The 27,140-nt window shown below is 37.0% G+C and overlaps 1 protein-coding gene across 18 annotated transcripts in view; it reads left to right on the forward strand.

The window, feature by feature from the left end:
• METTL8 (methyltransferase 8, methylcytidine) overlaps window positions 1–27,140 on the forward strand; it is a 107,063-nt gene extending 79,923 nt beyond the window's left edge. For 13 of the 18 annotated variants that reach the window (XM_050340208.1, XM_050340209.1, XM_050340203.1 and 10 more), the window contains 6 exons: window positions 293–342; window positions 2,838–2,901; window positions 3,234–3,373; window positions 5,078–5,268; window positions 5,368–5,433; window positions 6,601–8,518. In XM_050340208.1, coding sequence (XP_050196165.1) covers window positions 293–342; window positions 2,838–2,901; window positions 3,234–3,373; window positions 5,078–5,268; window positions 5,368–5,433; window positions 6,601–6,788 — 699 coding nt within the window. In that variant the 3' untranslated portion in view covers window positions 6,789–8,518. Of the gene's footprint in view, window positions 1–292; window positions 343–2,837; window positions 2,902–3,233; window positions 3,374–4,221; window positions 5,269–5,367; window positions 5,434–6,600; window positions 8,519–22,067 lie in introns of those variants that run through there. The other 5 variants (XM_050340212.1, XM_050340219.1, XR_007632075.1 and 2 more) reach the window with 4 other exon arrangements.

Raw genomic sequence — 27,140 nt, forward strand, 5'->3', positions numbered from 1 at the left:
GGGTTTCTGGTTTCCTAAGGAAACTTATATTGCTTTGTCTAAAAGTGCAAGTACTCAACATGTTCTTGCCAAATGGTGAAATTGGACAGATTCTCTCAACTTTAGAAAGACATTGAGGAGAAACATGATCATGTAAATTATTTGAGAACTGTGGTATGAACTGTTTAAACCTTTTCTGTCCAGCATACCTTCAACTTTAATGAGTCCTACATGCCAACTAATTTAAGACAAAAATAACAAAAAAGGTTTTATTTGCTCATTTATTTTAACTTTGTTTCTCTTCTGGTTTTAGGTTGGTTGTGGAGCTGGAAACAGTGTCTTTCCTATTTTGGAAGTTCTATGGTATGTAGTGTTGGATTTTCAAATATGAGAGTTGTATTCTCATCTTGTTCATTTTCTCCTAAATTTTGGTGCTAGACCAGTGCTGCAGAAAGTGTTGAGTGGATCATTTTACAACCCTGAAATTATTACTCTGTCCAGACCACAGATAATGTTCGTAGCATCATATACAGGATACTTCTCCTATTGCTTAACCCTAGTCTTGGGGAGACCGTATCCACTGACAGAGTTTTGTCTTCAGGTTCATTCAGGCTGAATTCTTGTAGTTAATCTCAGACAGGCAAAATATTCTCTTGTCTTACATGTCATTGTAAAGCTACTGGATATCTCTTAAAAAGGCCAAAATCAGAGACGGTAGATAATGGCATGTGATCTACGGGAAAGAAGTCATGTTGTTTCTGAATTGGCTGGTGTCCTTTGTCACATTGCCTCAGGTTTTAGTGTCAGGGAAGGCACAAGTCCTGTATTGCGTTACTTAATTCATTGAAACATCTTAATCCACTTAGCTTCCAGTTTTGGAAAAAGCTGTTATGACAGCTTGTCTTCCCATCCATGTAGGCAGGAGAGTTTTATTGGAATGACTGTGTATGTATCAAGGGTTGAAATAGATTTCTTTTTAGTCATGCCTTCAAGAGCTTGAGTACAGCACAATTCATTATTCTGTAACTGAATTTTTATTGCTAGTATCACCACTATGCAAAAATACTCCGTTTTGCAGATGTGGAAACGCAGCAGGAGGAATCAAGTGATGCACCAGGGTTATCCATGAAACCTGTGTTAGCAATGCGTCTTCATCCCACAGGAAATGCTTTACTTTAGACAGCATGTAAAGAAAGGGGAGCCCTGTTTCATATGAAAACTTTGAAAAGTAGCACTATGTAGGAAAAGATACCCTGTAGCTGTATTAGAAGAGATGAGACAAACTTTTATGTTTTCCTCACAGGAGGCATTAGTCATAGATTGGCATTTCTGATAATTAAGAATCTACTCATTGGGTATTTTTCCTGGTGATCTCTATTCTTATGCAAATCCTTCAGTCAGTCACATTGGTTGATACACTGAACAACTACCTCATTTGTCTTGTATATGACTGAGTGGAAACATCTCTTACCTTTTAGTAGGCCTGGCTTTATAGAACACTTGCTTTTACTCTGAATTTAATTATACAGAAATTGTCTTCTGTGTGCATATAAAAAGAAGCCAATGTCAAGCATAAGTGTACCCTGGCTACAAAAAAATTTTTCACTTAGGTTTGTAATGTAACTTTTAAGGGAGACAGGAGAAAGCAGATTTAAAATTTAAGTTGCTGCTTTTTAATGCAATGTGTCATGAGAACACCATCCAGATCAAGCTGTGTGTTTGTTTTAGGTTGACTTTCTACATAGCTGCTATTCTACTCTTAAAAAAAAAAAAACAAAAAAACAAAAAAACACAACATTCTAAGAAGTCAACTAGGAAATTAGCATAACCTTTCCCAAGGGACTGGCTGGGTCCAGAGCCTGGCTGCTTCTCCTTATCTGTAATAAATATCTAAACTCATCAATTCTCATGATGGGCCCAGAGCTGATAAAATTGTTGCTCAGCAGTGAGAACGGAGTATGTTTTGTTCCAGAATTGTTCTCCTGTTGAGCCCTTGGAGAAGTCACTGACTCAGCTGTGAGACCTTACAGGCACTGGCACAGTTTATTGATTCCCTTCTAAAGAAGCCATCCGTCCAAAATCTCAAATATGTTTTTAAAAGAAATTAATTGATCGCAAGTTGATCATGAGGTCATCCCTCAGTGGGTTTTGAGTGTCTTGCTCAGTTTATATTAAATGAATTTTTCAGAGGTGAAAAAACCCTCTTCCTAGAATTACTATTATCTGATGAATGGTACAAGGAAATTTGCAGCTGGCTTAGTCTTAGATGGGAAGGGAAGAAAAAGCAGTGCTACAGGAAATTCTTATTCATCCTGGCTTACAAAACAAAAGGGATAATGGAGGGAAACAACCAAAACTACTTAATCTAATCAAAAGCACAGTGACATGACACATGGAAACCCAAACATCTACAGAACTGGATGATTTTTGCAATACCCCACCCCTGCCCAAATCATACTGCTAATTAAACTGCATGCATGGGCTGATGATAGAGACTTAATGCAGCACTTCTGTAAGAAAACGTGACCTATTAACGTGCAGTTTTGCATTACAACACCAGGACATTGTCATCAGTCCTGACAGCCCTCTGTGACCTTCTTTCTTTTCCTTTTTGCTTCCTCCCTGACAAGGCTCTAATTCTTTTTATACTAACTGCCTGTTGGTATTCTTACAAATTTGTCTGCCCTGTTGGTTCATTACAACCTCTGTGGCTTTCCGTGTGCTAGACATCAATAAAGCATGCTCGATCAAACCTGTGGAGAACCCCAAAGGGCCCTCTGTAGTTCCACGAACACTGATGTAGACTTTCATCTTTTACAATAATAATTTTTTAACTGATGTTGGTTTTGTTTTCCTAGCAATACACCTGGAACCTTTCTATACTGTTGTGATTTTGCTTCAGGAGCAGTGGAGCTGGTAAAGGTAATTCATAGGCTCACTTTAGAGTACCTTACAAGCCTGTAATTCAGGAGGCTGCCAGGAAGCCGTCTTCATGAAAAAGAATGTGATGGCTTTGACAACTTTTAACTGAAGTTTTCAATATTCCAAAGAACAAAGTCTTACTGTATGCAGAGAGGAATGAATACCATCAGTGAGCTTGCTTCTCAGCTTGAGTAAGATACCGGACAGAATAGGCTTTTATATGAGATGTTTTACAATGCGGAATAATTGAAGAAAAAAAGTTTCTTGAGTCACAGTAAACGTATTAACTACTACTGTTCTCTCTGTGCCCCTTTTCATCTTTTTCCTGACAGTCACATTCGTCCTACAATTCAGCCTGGTGTTCTGCCTTTGTTCATGATGTGTGTGATGATGCTTTACCCTATCCTTTTCCAGATGAGATCCTGGATGTCATTCTCCTTGTCTTTGTGCTCTCTACTATTCATCCTGACAGGTAAATGAAGACTAAAGGGCAAAGCAAATGGGTTAAATCTCTCTTTTCACTGGAGGTTTTCAAGAATAGCAAAAGAAGATGATGAATCTTTAATTTATTACTCAGTAAGCTACAATATGTGTAAAACAAGGTATTTTAAATGCTGTTTTCCATTTTCAGGCTTCAAGAGAAAAGCCGATCAGGCTAATTCATTAGTGAGTCTCCAGTCTCCATCAAAATACAAGGAGTATATTGTAACTAAAAAACAATCCTATTAGAAGTGAGGGATTCAAAAACCCTGCAAATTGAAAACCAGACTAGCCTTCTAGAAGGAAGTTATTTTTAGTGATCAAAACCAACCATTCATGACTTAACAGCTTACAATATGTTGATATAGACTTAGGTTGCTGATTTAGCCACATACAAATGCTTACATGCAGTCCTTTTAAATCAAAATACATCCAAAATTTTTTAACTTGTTTGGATTAAGAAAATTTAATCTAATTTTCATGTATACTGTTATGTTGGGTAAGGTTAGCCTTTGCTAATGCCTCTCAATGTCTAATGAACCAAATTTGATGACTGTTGAGGCTGGCTGATTGTGAAAATGCCCTTTTTTAATGGGAAAAACGTAAAAGAGGGCATAAGTTAAACTACTTGACTCTTCCTTTAACTGGATTATATGAAGGGAAATACATGCTGTTTGTGTGATGATACATTTACTACACTAAGAATGTCATTAAAATGGGCTTGGCAAACAGAACAGTATTTGCCTAAGTCTGAGAATTGTTTCTCTGCCTAAGTTACTAATGATTAGCTTTACAGAAAACCTTTCCCATATATGATACTGCTCCTTCCTGTTTGTTCAGAGATGAGCACAAGTCAAGCAAAGCCAGGGTCCAGATTTCAGAAACAATTCAAGCAGTAGACTTCAGATTTCTGTGACTGCCATGATGCTGCCAGGAAGAAATTGGAAAATAAGTGTTTCATTCAGTCAATCACTTTGCCTGTAGAAGCAGTATTCTGGTGTTCTGTCAGAATTTCTGTATGTCTTTTCCTCTGAGTCTTTTAAGAATGTGTTTGATGTTTTTTGTGGTTTGTTGGTTGTTTTTTTTCTCCTCAGGGCTGACATGGAAGCTTCTGTGTGCATGTGTGTGTATACACACATAAAGATTTCCGTGTAATTATCTGTGTTGTGAGACCCACATTCCAAAGTTGTGTTAGTCTATTACTGCCATCTTGTAGAATTAAAATAACTGCATAAAGGAAAATGTGATCCAGATTCACCTTGCTCAGTATACGTTTTTTCTGGAAACTTTGAGAAATGAAAAAGAAAATGAAGGGAACTGTGATGTAGAACTTAAATACTTGGGAAAGATGGAAAGTATATGTGAGAAGGACACATTTATGTTCAGAAAATTGTTACTTAGTGATTTCTCTTCAGGCTGTTGTGCTTAGTTTTTGATAATTGCTACTCTTGTAGTAAATTTTTAACACACTTCAGTTCTGCTAGAAGGCACCTCTAAGATTTGGTTGCAGAATTGGAAGGTATTAAACTTTCTTCAAGCTGTATAATTAATACCTTCTAGTTCTGCTAGATGAGATTCCTCAAAGCACTTTCACTTTTTGTGCATGTACATTTTTGTGCACAAAACTTAAGTTTATATAGGCCAAGTCTGTAATTCTGGGCACGACTACCCATCTTGAAGTGTCTCTTATTCTTAGGTGGTGCTGCCTTTTCTGTCTGTGGCAGCACACTTGGTTGCTTTATGTTTGCAAATGTCACCAGTATCCCGTCTATTTTCTAAGGATGCAAGGGGTTGTAAATAGGTTGGCTAAGCTACTGAAACCTGGAGGAATGTTGTTATTTCGAGACTATGGAAGATACGATACAGCTCAACTTCGGTTTAAAAAAGGTAAGTCCTGAATGGCTTTGTAGTTCATTGTTTATTTTAACCCTTTTTGGGAAGAAAAAAAGTGACATGTCCTCTTTCATTGCTGTCCCAATTTCTTAGGTCATTGCTTGTCAGAAAATTTTTATGTACGAGGAGATGGAACCAGAGTGTATTTCTTTACCAAAGGTATGGAAAGTTACAGTTTCATAGAAAGGGTTAAATTTCTCTCAAGACTGAATTATAAAAACTTGTCTTTAAACAAAAATTTAAGGAAGGTTTTATTGGCTTTTTTAATTCTCTACTTTTAAAAAGACTGAAGCTGACTTTCATAAGAAAATAATTTCCTTTATGTGTACACTTGTTGCGTTTGGGGTCCTGCAAGATTGCCTAAAGACGTCACTGGAAATTTCTCTTTATCTGAGCCTCCTGTGTCTAACGGTATGCTCAAATTTTGTTATTTAAATACGTACATGATTTCTCTCTTAAAATCGAGATAAACATGCTTAGAAAGAGAGTTTGTAGCAGTGCTCTGATGTTTTGTTTTGCCATGTTGGTGAATCTGAACTGTGAGGCTGCTCTTCATACAGGAGCTAAACTTCAGTTCCTGCTTATGGATATTATTGCTCTTTGCCTGTCCGCTCACTTGGTTCAGCTGGCAGACAGCTTAACCTTCTTTTTACCCTCTGTGTCCTACACTGTAAACCATAGAGATGCATCAGGATTTATCCCAGCCTTAGTAATTTTAGAAGTGAGAAGAAAGATCTGGGATATATATAGAAAATCACTTGAATTTAAAGAGCCTTCTCAGTTTTTAAATGTCTTGTTTCATGTTTCCTCAAGACAAAGAACCTTAAGGTTTTCCAATGATGACTGACAAGAAGGATCTAATTACATATATATATGTGTGTGTGTGTGTATATATACACACACATATATATGTATGTATAGCTATATATACATGTATATATATAAGGCATAAAAGTCTGGATTGTCATTTGGCAGGTGCAATAACTTTTTCTGGATAATAGGTGAACAGTAACCAAATGTCATGCATTTGTTTACTCAACCCTGGCATATTGAACCTTCTGAAGAAAGGGTATCTATGGATGCCATGAGTAATAACCAATGTGGTTTGGACCTCAATATAAGAATTTTTACTGCAATATAAATCAAGAGCTGTGAGAATGAATTTCTAATAAAAGACTTCATAGAGACAGTGTCCTTGATCTTTCAAATTGCAAAACAGATTTAGTTCCATCTTCGGTTGAACTGAAGGTTGTTAATTGCTACATTCTAAAAATGACCTTTTTTTTTTTTTTTTTAATTACAATAATTCTTCTTATGAAAAAATAGATGAGGTATGGAACATGTTCAGCTTGGCTGGATTAACTGAAGTACAGAATTTAGTTGATCGGCGGTTACAAGTAAACAGGAAGAAAAAAGTGAAAATGCAGCGAGTTTGGATACAAAGCAAGTTCCAGAAACCGTTACTGTCTCTGCATAATCCTGAAGAAACCACCAAAAGGCACCCTTATAAATAATTGCACTCTAGAAATGTAATACAGAAATGAACTCCAGAAACTGAAGCAACATGGAGTACGTATATTTCCAGTAAACGTTGTGTTAGCCACTGAAAAGGATAAATATATTGAACTGAAAATGAAAACCTTTTCCCTAACTTTCTTTTCTTTGTAAATAAATACGTGTGAGAAAGATCTGGGGAACGGGGTGGTGGGGGGATGGCCATTTCTCACTTCTGCTTTATATGCACTATTCTACTTCCTTGAATAGGAATAGCCAGTAAGTATATATCTCATTCCTGTTGAAATTCACAATATGTAAGAAGTTTTAGACTGAAGCATGATTGTTTCAGAGATTTAGAGAATCTCTTCTCACTGTTACTACAGGCTGCACTGTGTCAGTTTCTAAGTCATGTCTTTTTTAACCACTGTGTGTCTTGCAATTGTATTTCCTCTTTGGGGGGAAATTTCTTGGTGTGTAAATAATGAAGACAAAATCTCTTTCTGATTTGCATGTAAGTTATCACTCCACACTAACTGCATATGACACGCACATGTATCAGACTAGTCAGTGATTGGTGTCCTTCTCTGTGACTGACTTATGCCGCTGAAGTGTCCACTTTTCATCTACATGCTCATGAGGAACATGCCAAATTCAACTTTCTGTAACACCTTAGTGACGCATATATTATACTCAGAAGTGCGTAGGTTGTAAACTGAACATGTTTCATGTAGAAAAGAATTACCAGAATGCCAAAACAGTGCTGAAAAAAATCATTAATATTTGTCTGGATAAATACAAACGTTGTTGTTATGATATGTTAGAGATGCTAGAAGGAGGAGCAAAAAACAGTAGTCCAGAGTACATTTTATTATTATTGTTATGGGGTAATGTAATCACACTAAAATGGTAATCTACCTGGCAGCTGAGATATTTTTGTTGTTTACGGATAGGGATTGAATATTAGAAAGAAAACACAATGTTTTCTTTGTATTGACCAGGTGGAGATACAGTAAAGGACAGGACTACACTAGTACTTCAAATGCTTTTAAGAAGAAAAACAAAATGCAAACACTGTTTTCAAATGCAGAACGTGATACTGAGGCTGTTGAGCTAGTAGTTAAAGATGCCACTTCTGCTATTTAAATGTAAATTTAAATCACTTAGCCACAAGGAGGAGAGGAGACAAGAAACAGGTGAATGAATAAAATAAATCTCTTATTTCAAGAAGGGTATGGATAACATGCGGCTTTGAATGCCATTAATACAGTGACACTCTCAAAGTCTTTTCTTGCTTTTGTTTTAGTCTGGAGGGTAAACATGTCACAGCTGACAACTGTTGATTTTTTTTTTTCTTTGCAAGTTGTTAGTTCTACTTAGCTTAGCAGCTGATTGTCTTGTAGAAAAACCCGTTATCCAAATGTGGATACCAAGTAGCTTCATCGTCTTTAACAAAGATGAGAGACCTGCTTAATTTCCATGAATCCAGATCTGTTTCAAGAATAAGGTACAATAAAGGGAGTTGGAGGGTAGGATCTGATCCTGCATCTTTGGTGTATTCTAAACTCCCGTAAGACACGGTTTTATGAATTAAGAAATTTGGGAAGCTTTGGTTAGCAATGGCATTGTTGTAACCTGCAATAAAACTCTTGTGGTATAAATCAAAGGTTAAAACACAGCTTAAACCCTAAGTCTTAAAAGACTGTAGTGTCTTCATAGGAAATACAAATAAATATCTGCTTATATTTTATTTATGTTGCTACTCTGTTTAATAGTTGTGACTTCTGAATATACAGAGCTCTTAGTATAGTACAAATCATTTTCACTTGTAGAATTTTCCAGGGGGGTGATGATAAGCTCTTCAGCATCATGCAGTCTGACTCATGTATGTGACGTAGATTTTCCATGTGTAGAGGCTAAAGTAATATTTGCTTTGGCACTCACAAGGATATGTTGATTCTGGCAAGGCTTTAATATGCTATGTTGTTAGTTTAACAAGAATGTGACATCAGAAGAAACCAAAACTTGAATTTTGATTGGCCTTAAGCAAAACTGTTTCTCTTCCACAATTTGCAACATAAGTATTGGCTGTCTCTTTGAGAGTAATGGTGCCTGCTTTAGGAGTAATAAGATCAGCTACTATTTATAAGTGTAGAATATCCGCTGTCTGAACAGTTGTAAGATTCATTGAAGGGGAGTGGAAACGGAAAAAGACATCATTCCCAATAAGAACTTCTGAATCTGAGTACGACTTTTCAAAAAACTTAATCAAGGACATATTTTTAAAATACTTTCAAATTTTCTGTATTAATTGGGAAAACTAATATTACAGTCTTGTCAAAAGAAAGAAAAGATGCAGAAAACTATATAGGAAATGCAGTTTAAAATGTCTTATTGTTAATTAATTCCTAGAGGAAAAAAGAGATTAGTTTATTGCAGGCAAAGTGTACCCAGTGTAGAAAAAGGCTTTAAGTTTCACTTTTTAACATCTGAAGTTATTTCTTTACTCAGATATGTACCTAAAATTAACTTATAGAAGTACACATTCTATAAATACTTAACATTTTAATTTATAATTGCAAATTTTCTTCAGATTTTTTTTTTTCAGCATGACTTCCTAATGGCAATTAGAGAAAGGTAATCTTGTTAGAATTGAGCTTTGGCTTCATTGGCTTTGGCTTGCTTTCTCAATAGTTTGTACTTTTTACCCATCTCCACTGGTATTGTATTACATTTATGTGCATGGCCACTTGAGAAGGGTACTTATTGGTCTAGACCTTTCTTAGTTCTGAAACAAGTGCAAGACAGCTATAAAGTAAAGAAAGGTACCAACCTTTTTTCCTACACTAATTTTGAAGTATCTAGTCAACAACAATTAGCTCATATAAAAAAATGTTGGGATTTTTTCCCAGCAAAACCAAGGCAAATGCTTGTGCCATATCTACAAATCTACAGACTCTGAAGGACAACCAAACTGCAGGTCTGATGAGGAGACAGCAGAAACTCTAGCAACACTAGGGAAAAGTTTGTTGTCTTGGAAACTGCTCAGCTAATCTCCTGATTCTGCTGTTTAATAATGACTAAAAATTTATAAATAACAACCCCCAAATTTGTATTAAACACCAGTGGAAATCACTTAACATAAATTTTACTACTTCATTTTCATTTGTGGTGTGAACTTTATTCACTGCTCTGGTGTGCTCTTTGATCTGTTGACATATGGCTTATTTCCTTTTTCCTGTGCATAGTGGACATCTAAGCAGTTTTCACAGGAGTTATATACACAAACATTTGCAGTAAAGTTTGCTGGCTGAGTTATTGCTAGGACTGAAGCAAGAGAGTTTTATTTCCTTCTGCTTTTTGTTTTTGGGTGAATGCAATGAATTACAAAGATGCTAAATCATATACAGTGGTGTTGGGTGCATTTTTTTAGTTATTTTAAGTCAAATATCAGGTTCGTAGAACAGTTTGGGTTGTAAGGAACCTTGAAGATCCTGTAGTTCCAACCACCCTGCTGCAGGCACAGACACCTTCCACTAAACCAGGTTGCTTAAAGCCCCATCCAACCCAACCTTGAACATGAGTATGCTGTCTGTGATAACAGTTCATGTGTAAACTATTCCTTCCATAGAGTGTCTTCATGGGGGATGGTTGAACAACCGTGGAAATAAACCCTTTATTATTAAAATATTAAACATTGCTATTGTTAATAATGCAGGTCACTTTGCCTTTCAGTATGTGTAGACTTCTTTCCATGTTTGGAACAAGGATTGGACTCTGGGGTGACCATCCTTCACCCTTTGCTAGTACCAAGCAAGTAAAAAATGAGAATTTGTCTGATTTGAAAACAAGAGCCGTACATGTAGGAAGGGAGGAGAATGAAGACACAGGTCAAAGGCAGACAAGTGAAGAGTGTTTCCTCTGGGAACTAGGATAAGAAGGAAGCTTGGATAGACTCACTAGAAAGAACGAGATGCAGAACTGAGCAGGGAACTGAGGAACAGAAAACCATGGGCACCATATATGGAGGAGATGTGTAACAGGAGGCAGTGTGGCAGGGTGAGGATGCTGGGCCTAGAAATGAGTGGGATGAAATGGTGGAGGCAAGAAGAAAAAGGGGCCTATCTGTCACAGAAATAGGTGAAATCTGGGTAAACAAACTGGATGTAAGGATTGGAGATAGAAAGACGTATCTTCAAAGTTTTTATTCTCCCAAGTGGTACTATATTTTCACACCTTGGTGGAATATTACAGGTTTTGTCTTTCATCCATATGTGCACAATGTATTTCAATTCATTAAAATGATGGAATGTTTCATTTGTTGTAGTTCGTGCTATGCACGCGTTTGCAACAGTGCAGGCGAGTGTATGATACACCTGCTTTTGCTTTCTCCTTAGGGAAAAATGTTTTTACCTTCTCTCAAGTAGAACCCTATAGTGACAGAAGCTACATTCCTAACCTCCTGGGAAGCAAATACAAAAGAATAACAAGTGTCTGCATTCTGATTGTGTTCAATCAAGGTAGAACAATTAAATTTACTCTGTATGTTCTGATGTTGTCCCATTTAAATCAAGATCATATCTGCAGATTATCACATTGAAGTGCCTCCCCGTATCAGTTGCTATTATACTTGCATCTGTTCAACAGAACTTAAAACGAATTTGTATAAACTAGAAAGAAAACTTAAAGGAAAATAGCAGGATAGGCTTTATCTGGGATTACAACAATTTAGAGATGGAATATGTTTTATTATTTTAGAGATGGAATGTGTTTTATTATTTTAAAACACAATTGCAGAGGAGCACTTACCCAAGGAGCTGAAAATTTACCTTATTTGAGGTATAATGTAGGTCAAGAATATTAAAGCTAATAACCATGTTCTGAAGCTTTGTATATGTAATGTTAACCAAAGATATCTTGTCAGTTGTGAAAGAGAATTTAGCAATGAGATCGTCTCATTTTCAGAGGATGTTTTATTGATTGGTTTACTACAGTTTTGAAGGCAACATGAAAGATTAACAAAGCAAGTGAATTAGCTTAATAATAGCTAAAACCCATAGATGACATATACAATTTAATAAATAATTAAATTAAGAATAATCTAGGCATTCCTAGATTATTTCTTCCTAGTGTATTGATACTAAGTGAAATTTTAAGTTCACTAAAAAACCACACTTAGTGTATGCTGCTAGCTATAAAAACAACCAAAATGTTAGAATTTGTAAGTATGGTGTAAAAATAGAATGCTCTATAGCTACTGCATTAAATCCAGTGAATAGTCTTCTCTGTAGTGTGTCCTGTTCAACTAGGAAAAAAAATGCAGTAAAAATAGATAGTGGAATTTTTCCATGCGTCTAGGAATTTTCATATGAGGACAGGTTAGGGAAATGAATGATAGACAATGTGAGAATGAGGTATAATATTACATTCTAGTATTTAGAAGGTCTAGTTTATACCTTTACATTGTACAAAAACCAAGGTAAATTAGTCAAGGTGGCAGGCAACAAAGCTACACTGATAAATGTATACAACATGCCCTATAAAACACAAGGAATCACAACGTTCGTTAGGCTAAAAGATTGGTGAGTTACCAAAAATGAGTTGTATTAGATTTTTCCATTTTTATTTTTATATGTGTGAAAGGGGAAATTTGCATATTTACTGTTAGAGATTTTAAAATACCTCCAATTAAAAAAAAAACCCAACAAACAACCCAACAAAAAATAATCCAAACCAAACAACAATCCTAAAACCTTTCTCATTAGCTTTTGTAAAATCCTAACATTGCTCAGCAGTAGCGCTGGAGAACAAGCTTGAATACAGAATGAGTCTAATAGACACAGTTACGGAATTAAGATAGAGGGGAAAAAGGTAGGAAAAAAAGAGAACATACCAATTGGTATGACATGTAGTCCTGTAGCAATGCTAAGCAGTTAGTATTTTATATAGAATGACAAATTCAGCACAGTGCCTGAGAAAGAAGAGAGTCACATCAGTCTTACCACACTTCCCTGTCACTTAGGACTGTAAACTGGCACGTGGACAAGCCAAAAGCCAAAGAATAAAAGTAATCGGTTTGCTTAAAGAGCACACAATTGATTTATTATGCTTGGGTGAGACTGGCTGTTTTGGAGGGTTTCATTGCAGAGCCAATATTAATTTTTTTCTTTCTTTAGTGTCAGGCACACTCTAGCCTCCATTTCCTCTGAGATAACAAGTGCTCTTTAAATGGAGGAGTTGCATCCTTGAACTTCAGTAAAAGGGTTGTTGTGTAGTGCAGGATTTAGCAGATGGGATTAGAGAATCTGAATTTACCACGTCTTTTATTCTACACTAGGAAAAGCTTTGCCATTTTTAATGGCTCTGTTTGCTACCTTCCCTGTTAAGCACAGTAGTCAGATGTCGTTCTGAGGAATTGGGCAGCTTAGCTTCCAGTGACACTGATTACACTCAACAGTGAGAGTATGAGAACGAGTGGTGGGTGGAGAAGTGAAAAGGCAGTGTGAGGCATTTCAAGGAGGAGGTTTGCACTCCAGCACTTGCATGTGGGTGACAATCCCTCAGAGAAACAGTTTTTACTCTGAAGTGGAGCAGAGTTGAATCTTCTGTGCTCACTTCAGGTTTAATCTCCATCCCTGCAAACTACCAGTGCAGCCTGTAGTTAACTGTGCATTTACTTGAAAAGAAAATAACAGCAGCGAGAAGCTGCATCTTTAGAATGGAGCTGTGATTTCAGAGGAAGAGACTCCGGCATGTTAATCCCTGGCATAAATGGGTGTAATTCTCAATGACAATGCTAAGCCTGTTTACACATGGGCTGAGCTAAACCCAAAGATGGCACACAATGCTGTTCAAAGTCAGTCATTTAATCCTTTTGAAATTTTTGTGATCTAATAACCAAAGATGTTTGTGTTAAGAAAAGGTAGTCTGACAAAGCTGTGATTGTCATTGACCATGACTTTCTTTGAGATACAAATTATGACAAATGCACTCATGATCTTATCTTAGATAAACATTTCATGTTTTTATTCAAGACTGAATATCAGTGAATTGAATAAACCCCCAGTGATAGTTACCAAACTCTGAAATAAGGTTTGGTTTTTAAATTGGAAACAGTCCAAACTAGCTTATACAAAGAAAGAAGAACTAAATTATCCTGGCGATAAGTCTACATTTTATTTTACTGAAGTTTATGAGGAATCAATATAACCAAGAACAACCTTGAGTTTAGTTTCTTTTGCATATAAATATTTTAATACAAATGAAAGCAGATGGAAAAGGAAACTGCATGGTACACAGTCTACAAAGCATGCAAGTATTATTATATCACTTAAGATATGTAACAAGCTACTAAACTACGCCCTTTTCTTGCATCAATTGGCTTGAGGCAGAGTATCAGAAACAGTAAATATTTATTTTACTTTGAAACAATGTTAGTAAAAGGCCTCAGGGTCATTCTGAAAGAAAAAAATACTCTTTGAATCTTCGACCCAAATTTCCAACATCATTTACATCACTGTAAGTCCAGAAGACTCTTGAAGTCTGTAGAATGTCATCAAGGTATAGACTAGTTGCTCGCAATTGGAATCCAGATTAACTGGCACCTGTTCTGGTTTGGGCTGAGGTAGGGTTAATTTTCTTCACAGTGGCTGATATGGTGATATGTTTTAAATTTGTGCTGAAAACGGTTTGATAATACAGAGATGGTTTTGTTAGCTGAGCAGTGCTTGCATCTTGTCAAGGCCTCTTCTGCTTCTGTGCTGCCCCACTAGTGAGGACACTGGGGGTACACAAGAAACTGGGGGAGGACACAGCCAGGACAGCTGACTCCAACTGACTAAAGGGATATTACAGACCATATGGTGTCATGCTCAGCATATAAAACTGGGGGAAGGAGGAGGAAGGAGGACATTTGGAGGGATGGCATTTGTCTTCCCAAGTCACCGTTGTGTCTGCTAAAGCCCTGTTGTCCTGGAGATGGATAAGCACTTGCCTGCCCTTGGGAAGTGGTGGATGAATGCCTTGTTTGGCTTTGCTTGAGTGCACAGTTTTTGCCTTACTTATTGAACTGTCTTTACCTCAACCCATGAGTTCTCTCGCTTTTACCCTCATGATCCGCTCTCCCATCCCACTGGCGGGAAGTGAGCGACTGGCTCTGTGGTGTTTAGTTGCTGGCTGGGGTTGAACCAGGACAGTGCTTAATATTAGTTGTAAAGATAAAAATGCAAACATAGAAGTACAAAAATACTTTGTTCACTACTCGTACTTTGTTTAAGGGCTGAAATTTGTTTGGGTTTAAGATGCTCACATACCTGTGTTTATATTTTTGTGTAGAATATTCGGAATTTTTTGTCCTACAACATTCTGTAACGGGTAATAAGTAGTATGAATCTTAACAACCAACCAGGTAAGTATGATAGATGAAAGTAAATGATTTACAGTAAAATCCTTAAGGCATGTTTTTATTTGTAATGTTTCTCTCTCAAATACTTGCAAAAGTTCCTGTGAGAAAGTATACCTATTTTTAAAAGACCTTTGAAGTCCAAAATAACAAAGTGACGATTGGAAAAAAAAAAAAAAGGGAAAAAATGGCTTTTTTAATGCATTGTCAGAAAGTAAAAATACATATTTATATTTTCCTGTGTTTTTAGCTTTCATGGAAATTGTGTTATTTCATTACCAAAAGATTTTGCATATTGGTTTGGGATTCTAAGGAAATACTGGTGAAGCAATATAATCTAAACTTATATTATGCTTTGGGCTTCCACTTTTTTCCAGTTGTTCATTCTCCTTTTCCTAAACCAATCCATCAGATTAAAAGAGAAAGCAAACATAATGACCCTCTTTGAAAGCAAAACATTGTTGAAGGTAATGCAGGCAAATATTAACTGTTTTTTCCAGTGGATTTTCCTTCCCTATGTGAGATCAAGAATAGGACAGTTATATCTGATGTGTTACCAGCAAATTTCTTAGTAGAGGTATACTAAACCTCTATAGTGTGCTTTGTATACTTCCTATAATTTTCACATTCTTGTTTCCAGCTACCCTACTTTCTGATTTACGTTAGTAAAGCTTTTGGAGATTCTCAAGTGGGGAGTGTAAGTAAGTATTGCTTACATATTACTTACATTATCTGAGTATTACTGGTTATATTTGTAAAGTGAATAAATACAAATTTTAACATAAATATGCATGTGTGACCATGTGTAACCACGTGAACAGTGACAGCTTCAGGCTTCTTGGTTTTCATGCCCAGCTTGCTGAGACCAGCAATGAACGTGCAAACTTTCCCCAGGGTACCCTAAAGCGACCTTTTTTATCTCTGACGGTGCTGCCAAGTGTTTCAGTATTCCCTGATTTAAAAACAAAACTAAACTAAACCACAACAAAACAGTTATTGCCAAAGATAAGCCTGAAGGGCTTAGATTATATACATACATATGTACATATGTATATGTGTATGTGTGTATAAAAACAAAATGAGAGCATAGAGAACATCAGCAGACTGGGAGGTAGAGAAATGGAAATTGGCTGGCATCCAGTTAAAGAAAGGTCCAGGCATGAGAAAAAAGAAATTCTTTAAATAGGCATTTAACTTAAGGTAAAAGAGAACGGCTGTTTGCTTCTAAGTTTTTCCTAAAACAAGTGGTCGTATGGGACAAGAAGTAAAAGAAAAATTAATAAGGGTCTTTCTGTTCCTAGTCTGGAAAACTGTGTAAGCTGTAACTTTGACGTTCAGACTTTCTAAGCACTTTTATGCAAGGGGCCTGCTGGGGATCCACATTCTTCTGCAGTCAGTATGGATGCTGAGTCATCAGGAAAGCTGGCCATTTGGTTTATGGTTTCTAAATATAGAGGTGAACATTTAAAGCCCTGATCTGGGAACAGTGGACATTCGTGTGCAGCTTTGGTGACATGAATGATTTAATTCGTAATAGGCTTGTATCAAAACCAAAGTTGTGTTTGTATTACATGTATTCCTGACAAACTGTGGCTCCTATGACAAAAACCAATTAATTAAAGTTTTAAAATTTTTCAAAGCAAAATAGAAGAGTGACAAGTTTCAGTCTTTGCTAAACATCAGAACTCTTTCAGGATAGCTTGTGTATCTTTGCTCTATGCAGAAGAGGTGGAACAGGTAGGCTTTAGGGGAGGGAGCATAAGAGCAACCTAAATTAAAGAAGGAAGCTCAGGTTAAGGTTAGAAAGGGTGAATTTTGACTCTTCAGTTGGATTTTAGCTCTTGTGTTCAGTAGGTAAGGAATGTGAGTTTGTGGGAGTCTGACTGGAAATTGTCAGTTTGCTGCATAAATATTATCAGAGATTTATACTAACATTACCTTTGCAGTTGATATAATATACCAACATTCAGTGGGTTGGTGGGGTGGTTTTTTAATTTCTGATGAACTTCTGCATGCTTTACTTGTTTGTTTGTTTGTTTGTTTGGGAACTTTGCTACAATAGGACCTTTGATATTCAAAGTGCTTTGACAGAGAATCAGAATCTAAAAACACGTTTTCACTTTCACTGTAGATGAATTTTTGTAATCCAGTGTTGCACAGTAGGAGTTCCTTCTTAAAAAAGCAAGGTTTTACATGGGTGATTCAGTGTTTTATTTTGACAGCATTTCTGTGCCTTCTGCATAGATTCCAGCTGAAGAAATGCTTAGTGAGTGCTTTGCCACCCGAAAATGTGGGGCAGGAAGGGAGAAATCCTGCCTGGTCAACAGTTGTGTCAGTTTGGCTAAACACGTGCATTGCTGACTGTGGTGTCGTGGCTCTGCCGGGGCAGGCCCAGCGACTGCAGCTGCTGGTGCCACCGAGGTGCTGTGACTCACCCCTGGTTCTCTCTGGATCTGCTGCTGCAGAGCACGTGCAGCTCAGGTGCCATCTCCCCACCCAGCTACCAGTGTCTTCCAGGAAACTGAGTCCTTCAGCACTCTGTGAGGTCCAACAGGTATTGTTCTGGCAGGCCAGGTACGACCCAGGGGTACCAGTGCCTGGCTCTGCTTTGAGTGAAGAAAATGCTTCATTATTTACATAGCTTACAGTGCAAGCAGGCAAAACTCTTGGAGACTCTGTATTAAGGAAAGAATATCTAGTAAGTGGATGGTAGCAGAGGAAAGACTGTTTTGAGGAAAAATAGGGGGTTTTCTTGAAATTTTGTGTCAAATTTTCATCCTGAGTATGTACAGTATGTTTTGAGAGCTGTTTTTGTAACTGAAATAGCTGGGAACAGAACTCTTAATAGGGTGCAAAAAACCTGTGGCTGTGTTAAGCGACAAAGCTCTAGCCATGGCATCCAACATGCAGTGCTTTTGTGCAGTGGCAGTTCATGTGCAGCTGATTCATCAGTCAAAAAACCAAATCATTACCTTACTATAAGATGTGAGCTTCAAAATGAGACTCTGCCCTCATTTTCTATGAGAACTTAAAACATTCAAAGTTTGAGGTTTTAAAAGTTAGTCAGCCATGCGTGAGTTATAAAACCACAAGTTAGCAGCTCATGTTAAATTTTGAAAAGATTGTTTTTTATTTGCTTCTAGATCAAAAATAATTTTATTGGTTTCCTTCCAACAAGACTTAAGACATAATTTTACAACAAAATGGAGTTTCTTGACAGTATTGCAGCAGCATGATGAGAAAAATCTTTTTCTAATTAAACTAGGGTGGAGGACTGCTCTGACACTTGTCTTAAAAGGTCTGCCCTTGGCTGTAGACATCTTGTCTGCTGCTCTCACAGAGTTCCTCAGCAGCAGTAGGTGGAGTCAAGGTCTCTGGGCTCCAGAAGACAAAAGCGAAATACATGACCTCCAAGTGTGCTTCTGCTGCCTATGATAGATATAAAAAAAGCAAGAAAGTCACAGTTTATTCCACTAGGAGAAAAATCAGTAAATGTTTATTATCAGTAAATGAAAGTCCATTTTATCAGGACTTTCTAGCATGTTCTCTGGATAGGACTGAATCCTTCTTTCAGTTATGCATGGTATGCTAAGGTATTCATTTGGAACTTTATTACCAGTCTTTATTGTCATTCTCTTAATTTTGGGTGCTATCTTTGCACAGAATCAAAACCAGAATGTGTCTCTTCTTCTTAATTGAATTTCTTACTGTTATTTGTCTATTTTCTATCTACAACATTAAAAAGACTAGTTATTTCATGCATGGTACCATTAATATATAATGGATGAGACCTTGCAGCAATTAAAGAAATACAGAATACAGCTGAGACAGAAATATGAACTGAATTATTGACTGTGTAAAGTACAGCCACAATTTCAGCTTAAACTCTTAACATCACGTGACCAGTTGCTGTGTCTCATTTGAATCTTATGTGAAAGGAAACATGGAAAATGCAAAACATTTCCTGTACCAAAAAACAGCTAGTGCTTCTTTCTTCAGTGGAAGTGACTCCCCTCTGTCTTTAACAGTGAGCTAAACCCAGTGAGGTAGCAGTAGTTCCCAGTAGTACCATTCACTTTTTATTTTCTTGGGGAAATTAATGCCATTTTCAACCAGTCTTTTTCTTCATATGAAGGCCCTGAAATTTCACTCATCCCTGTTAATTCTGACAATGCTGCTATGTGAGTTGTGAGGAAATGAAATTTCCATAGAAAAGGCAAATGTTGTGTATAAAATATACTTGCAAATTTCTCTAATGAATGTGCAGTGCCACAGAGGGCCCACAGCAGCTTCCTAGTCAGTGGCTATTGTTATGCAACATTTAATTTGTGCACAAATATAGTTCTTCTTGGAGAGACCATCTCTAATATGACATAATATAATATAATATATAATATAACATGTTTTCTTTCATGTGGTTCCTAAGACCCTGCCTCAAAATTGGTTAACAGATATTGTTCTGAGCCACAGGAACGAAGTAAAAGATTGGCCACAGGCTTCACGAAAGACAAGATCTCATCATAAAGAAATTTCATATTCAGATCTAGAGCTACTGTGCATAGCTGTTCAGGTAGATCTGTTGACACTTTGACGAGTGTAGTATCAAGAGTTGTTGGGCTGCATTTTCTGGGACCGTCTTGATATTTGTGACTTTACTCTTCCATACAAGAAAATGTAGAATTTTTGGCAAAATGAAAGGGAAAGAAAAAATGTTGCAGCTTGAGTATATCTGTACATTACTGTGTTGTTAGACTTGGTTTTTAAATTAGTTTTTAAGTTCTTCTCAGAAGTGCTTTAGTAAAATGGTAATGTTGGTGTTGAGCAGTCCAGAGTCTATATCTGCTTCATACAGAAAAGGCCTGTAATAGAAGCAGCAGAATGACTTAATACGAAGAAGTTTGAAGAGGAAACTAAGCTCTTCTGTATTGTCATTTATTAGACAGGGAGAGAGAATGAAGAGTAACCTTTAAGGAACTCAAACTGCACCTGAATAATTTGCATTTAGAAAGGATGTTCCTTTCGTGTTCAATTGGTTTATTGAATCCGTGTTAGATTCCTGTAAATGCTACACATCTTTTGCATCTCCAGTATTTTTCCTAAATGAAAGACTAACCTTTGGAATCTGGCTTGGCAATATTACATTTATGTTTAGTCTAATAGAGGTGATGAAAGTCGTTGAACTGAATGGCACATATTCCCTTGGTCCTTTAGAAGCAGCTTTAACAACAATCTCACTTGGATGTTCAGAGTGACAGGAATTAACATCATTCCCTTACACAGGAACATGCTTCTGCTTGAAACAGCCTTCTCAAGTTCATGTTTCAGTAATCTTCTACAAGGGTAGAGTGTGGAGCTGAAGGAAGAAAAGCTGAATATACTTTTCATTCCCATGAGAAATTCAAAAGAAGGCAAGTGCTTTGAGTGGTAAGCAAGCCTGCCTTCATTTTGATTCTACTGACCTGCCATAAAGGAACTTGAAACAATGCTCATTTTACTGAAAAAAAAAAACCAACCAAAAAACCACTTTGAAAATGAGTGTCTTAAGGAGCTGTGGGGTTGGTGTGAATGTGGACTGAGCTCATTTTGTTCCTTTAGCGTACACTCTATGTTGACAGTAAATTCTTCCTGCAGATAGTGGTCGTGAGAAGTTTTGCCTTGGGGATTACACAAAACACTGTATCAGAAGTATATGAGAAATCCTGCTGTGTATGTGGGACCTCTATATAATACACCTATTTCAGTCCCTTTCTGTTTCAGCTTTTTTGTGAGTTCTCTCTCAGGTATCTTGTACAGAGTCTTTATGGGCAAGGTAGTATTTGACAAGGTGCCTGAAGCCTGTAATGTTTTGGGATTTGTTTATGATATTTGTGCAAAAGCAAAATCAAAATGAAATCAGACATTAATCTGGTTTCTGAATTACACTGAGAAGTGCTTTGTGGAAAAACACCCAAATAACTAACAGAAATTGAGGATTTAATATCCTACATTAATATACCCAGAATTAGACACATCAGATTGTAAGTAGCATTTTTGAGTTTATTCATAGCAGTAACTACTTGTCTGTATTAAGGGAGGATGATGGTTTGGTTCTGATCTGGAAAAGCAGGAGACAGCTAATGTCTTTGTGAACCCTGCACTCACACTCTCTTTAGGGGGACTTTGCAATAGCTGTGCAATTGCTCTTCTGAGCCAGAGTCTGGGATCTCCTGAGTTATTCTGAATGTGTGCTAGCTTCAATTATTCCTCTGGTCCCCAGGTGGGTTGGTTTGTTTTCACTGCTCTACAGCATTCCTTACCCTTTCCCACATGAAGGTAGAAGGGCTAGACAGTACTAGAAATTGAAAGCTTCTGTAAAAGAGGAATCATATCTTTTCCCCAAAAAAATCTCTATGTAGTCTTTGCTTTCGTATTGTTGAATCCCATGCCAAGAAGCTATCCTGTAAACAGTTTACCATAACTAAGCATCAGGACCAAATAACAAGAGCCATGGTAAGATGACCACCATAGGAAAGGTCCACTAAAGCCATGTATAAAACAAAACCTTCCCAAACAACCTGGATGTTTTGTAGCTGTCACATCAGCAAAAAAAGTGTGGCTGCAATCCTCGAATTCAGTACTGCTGCCTAACTGTAATTGGTTATAAAGTTGTGTAAGAAATTGTCCCATCCTGGTGAATAATCATCTCATCTCATTCATTGTTAGTTCATGTTTGGGTTAGAGCGAGAGTGATACAATAACACACATAGCAGTAACTTTGGTACCTAAGACTTGCAGGTACCACAGAATGATGCTGTGCATTCTCAGAGGTGGAGGATACAGCCTATCTGACTGCTGTTCTTTGCTCTACCTCTTCAAAGAATAATAAATTGATACCAGTATTCTGCTCTATTTTCTTTAGGCACTCCAAGAACAAGATTTGGAGTATTTAAGGGATCTACTAAAGCTCAGAAATGAAACATAGGTCATTTAAAACGATGGATCTTTCCAGAGTAATAGCAAAGCTTGACCATGTGAGAACAGAGTTTTCTCTGGAAACAGTTCAGCTCTGTCTCAGAAACTAGAGATAAGGAACATAAGTACCCATGTTTGTGTGCACGTGTGTGTAAAACAAAATAAAAATTCCAAAACAAAGCAGGTTGACTCGCTCCTTCCCAGCTCTACATAGACAGAATCGCAGAGACAGCAGTTGTGTTGCTTTATGCTTGCCTGAGGCATGGTCAGGAAACAATATAGAAATACATAAAAACATAGAATGGAAAAAATAAACTAATGTGTAGAAATATCTTGCTGCTATTTTGTTTGTCTCTCTGTGTATTGTAAATAAATGAGTATGTGCAGTTGACCGTGGATTATCCTTTACCCTTGAGGGTCTAAAAACTTAATTTGGAGCAAGTTTTACAGGGTATTTCACAACTTCTTTGGATTTTTTTTTTTTTACTTTTTAATAACTTGGCATATGAATTTATGAGTGTACTGTGGTCCTATAATCAAAAAGAAGATCAAAATAGTGACTAGAATAAGTGAAAAAGAGATAGAACTGGCACAAAATCTGTATGGAACAAAGAAGTTACATTTATTATTCAAAGTACAACTCCCATTGGGAACTTACATAGGTATCATATAAATCATGATGGAATAGGTCCTCTAACGAAGGACCATTATTATGGGAAGCAGGTAGTCTCCATTTAAAATAAAAAGCTAGGCACAATTATACTGGTTGTTAGCATGCAAGCAGCTAAAAGAGCCCTGTGTGTTACTAGGCACTAACCCTTACTACCTGAAATGGAATTGTCTGATAGGAAAATTGGGTAGGACTTTCTGTGGGAAAAAATGCAAATTGTGTACAAAGTTATGCATATGAGTCTTATGACTGATATTAGTGGTTTAAGGTTAAGTTTTTTGGCAATGAAACAAATATTTTGGCTGTTCCTGAGGCCTGTGAGCTTTATTAAGTACATGAATTACAAGTAATCTGATAGCATAGTATGTTCTCTTTGCTTCCCTAGGATCCTTGAACCTTGACTGAATCCCTTCATCTGAGACAGGCGTTACTTTCACCATTGTTTCTATGACAGCTGAATGTGAATGGTGAATGTATCTTTGGAAGGCAGAAGATGAGATGCATTGCCTTTTAGTGGTCAAGGTTTTTATGTGTTGGTATTGAGTTTTATATTAAGATTTTGCAAAAGTGAAAATAAGTTTTCCCTAGAGAGATAAGAAATAAAGGAATAAGATATCTCTCCATACAATAACTCCTACTGTGAAATTCTAGCCCTATTTGTAATGCTAGGTTAATAGTTGGAATTGATGATCTTAAAAAGGTCTATGATTCTAACAAGAGCTTTGCTACTGACTTCAGGATGATCACAGTTTTAGTCCTAAGGTGCAGCTGTGCTTTTCTAGGAAAGCTAAAGTATAAAATACAGCTTCTGCCAGCACATCATCAGTGCAATAGGACGGGTAGAGGAAACACTGAATTACATCCATAGCCAATAACAGCTGCTGTGAGCATCCTGATGATCAGTGTATTAATGTTAGTCACCAGCTTTTTGGGTTTGTATAAGATTATTTTCTTCAAATCTGAATGAAGTAGACTCAAGGTGAATTGGAGTTCTTTGTGGAACTGTGGTTAGTATTTTTTTAAACTCTTTAAAGAATGTCAGATGTGGTAAAGCTTCTTAGATTTTTATTAATAAATAACACTGTTTATAACTAACTAAGTTTTGAAGCCCTCCAAGGCACTGTTTAATTTTTCAGCTCTCTTTTTTTGGTTCTGTCTAGTTCTGTATTACCTTCCTATCATCAGGTCTTGCCTTTTGTAAAGCAGATATACTCATACACACGTTTCTGGGAGGTATTGTGCACGTCATGAAAGAAGGAAAATGACTCGTGATTGGGATCCCAGTCTTCACTGCCCCACAGCTCAGTGGGTATGAGATAGTGTGCTTGGCTATCAGCAACACTGCACAGGGTCTTTGGCCAGTACATTGGCTACAAGTCATGGATTGAAGACTGTTCCTTCATATCTTTCAGGCAGAGCTAACATGCTCTTTTTGATAGGGCTGTTATGATGTCAGCTAAGAAAATAACTCTTTGATGTGTTTGCATGAGAATGAATCCTGTAGATAAAATTATATTGCATAATAGTTTCCTGCAGCTCCCCAGATACTTATTAGAGTATTCGGAAATTTAATTCAGCCTCTCCCTAAGAATTGAGATCTCCACTTTGTACTTCTGATTGCTTCTCTCAGCTCAATTAATGACATGGACACACTTGTTCTTTCTCTGAATAGTGTCTGGGTGCCTCCTGCCAGAGCAGTGGAGATCACCTTCTGCTGAGCTCATAGATACACGCAGGAATAGAGCCATAATGGGTGCTTCAGGGCAGTGTGTAATATCCTCTTCCAAATTAAGGAGGCTCTGAGACCAGTCAGTTTTTCCCTGCCTGTATTTGATTGCACACTTGAAATCAGCTGACTCTCGGATCAAGTGGTGCCTTGTAGCTTTAAACTCAGCAGTGGCTGTCGTCTGTGTTAGGGAATTTTTCTGTCACTATAAAAGGCAAAACAAGACTAAAGATACTAAAGATGGCCCAGGAATTTTTTGCAGTGATCCTCCCTGAGAAACTTGAAATTTCTTGATTGCAAATGGGAAAACTCTTGAAGCAGTATGTGTACATGGTAGCGAGAACTTGAGAAGGTAAGAAAAGGATTTATTTGAATACTTTTCAAAAATAAAGTGAAAAACAATTATGTATATCAAATCAGAATGAAATAGAATTTGTAGGGTGAGGTGACAAAGTCCTCCTACAATCTGAAAGTAGTCAAGACTGGGCAAAGTTCTGCATTGTGGTATTAGATGTCAACATCCTGATGTATTCAGCTTGGCACAGTGAGACCACTTCATTGCCTCATTTCATGCTAGTGTGTTTCAGGCTATGTGCTGAATATTTCCAGTACTTGGCTTTTTATACTATGTGCAATAGATTAAATTTTCCTATTTTGACAGGGAATATCTGTAGCAGGATGCCCTGAAATGCCTTAGGGATTCAAGCTGTCCCTTAATCAATGCTGCAGAGGATGCAGTTTTGATTTTTTTTTCTCTAATATATGAACTATGACACTAGATTCATCCTGGCATACATCTGTCAGACCAGACTGAAGGCATTCAGTTAGAGACACTTCATTACCAGCATAGGGCCAACAAATAGGAGACAATCTAAAAAAGGGGGATTGAAATATAACATAGATGGGAAATATAAGATATCTCAAAATAAGGTCATAATGGAGGACATAAATTGCACATCTTTGCAGACAGCAACAGGACATCCTCAAAATATGCTACAGTATCTGCAGTCTGATACCAACTTTTACAAATATGCAACAAATATGGATTGTTTCTGCAAAGAACAGCTATGGGTCAAGATGTAACATAACAGAGAAAATAACTCTGCAAATATAAATATTTATTATTAGTGGAGAGAAACTGCTTCCTACTAAAATTGGCAAGAATGATGAATCCAACCCTCTTAGTATTTACTGGAGAATTAGAAGGCTAATGAGGTGCAGTGAAAAACCCTTTTCTGCCTTCTAGAAAAATCAGCAAAGCTAACACTGTCAGACCATAATGAAGAATACTCCAGCATACTGAGAGCTACTGGGCTGCAGATCCACCACTAAAAATCTCCAGTGCTTGATACTGACCCAAAAAGAGAAAAATACAAAATGAAAAATCCTGCATTATCTGAAGGACATGCAGAATTTTTTTCCACCTGTATTTTTTGTGATTCTTAATACTGGTGTGAAACACTGCTGGACTGCCATACAGCAAATTACAAGCAAGAGATGAATGTGTCTGGTTTGATCTCTGAGCTTCTTTGATTAGATGCAGATAAGAGTCAATGTCATCTCTACATATTGTGGCATGTTTAACATCTGCTGTGCCTTTCTGGGTTGGTTTGCAGTTTGAGTCCTTAACTTATGACCTTTTCTTTTTTTTTTTTTGATTTAGCCATTGATTACACCCTAGAAGATGTGATTCATTTGAACTACAAAACCTCTGCTTGTTGTGGTACTAATAAGCATTGTGCCTACTGAAAGCTGTAGCAGAAGAGAGAGGGAGGAGGCCTAACATGCTTGACACTGTCTTTTGTCTGTGTTGCAGCAAGGGGAGAAGGAAAGATGTATAGGAATTGTCTTATCATCATGCACACATATACACACACATGAGCATTTTTATTTATTTATCTAATCTCCTGGACACTTTTTCAATGCCTGTCTTAACCCTTTGTTCTTAAAGTAAGCAAGGAAAAACTATATGACAGGCATTTAATTTTTTTCTTTCTCGAGAGCAGCTAGTATCCCTTGTGTTGAGAAGAAAATGGTACTGTGTGGAAAGCTAAATTTCAATTAACACATCAAAGGGCAGTTTGTGGTGTTTTGCCTATAACTAAGGCTTAACTGAGTTGCAGGACTCTGGGAATTTCGTGTTTTCCTATATGCTCACTTATTGCATTCTTAGCTCTCCTACTTTTCTACTCTTCCTCTGCTTCTCCAAATGGGACTAATGAAAGCAGTATAATCTTGTCGAATATGGTTCTTGCTGAGGAATTAGATGAACAGCTGCTGGGAACAGTCTGGGAATACAATTTGGTGAAAAAAAAAGAGATGAGATACAAACAAATTCCCTTATGATGCCATTTATTCTATGTGCAGTATTATACCAGAGGGTGGAAAAATGGGAAGGCCTAAAATTGAATTTCAATTTGAGCTGGTTTAAAAAGAAGCAATTCTACATGCATTGCAGCCACAGAAACATATATTTATAGGCACAGACTTTCACTTTGTAGGTAGAAACTGCACAGCTGTTTGTGTACATTTGGTTTTTTACATGCATAAAAACTTACTTTTACAGGCACAACTATTGTACTTTCTTCTCAGTATTTCCCAAACAGTTATGCTAATTCCTACAT

The sequence above is a fragment of the Myiozetetes cayanensis genome, unplaced genomic scaffold (genome assembly GCF_022539395.1).
Source record: "Myiozetetes cayanensis isolate MyiCay16 unplaced genomic scaffold, myiCay2020 scf9, whole genome shotgun sequence".
Classification (NCBI taxonomy): domain Eukaryota; kingdom Metazoa; phylum Chordata; class Aves; order Passeriformes; family Tyrannidae; genus Myiozetetes; species Myiozetetes cayanensis.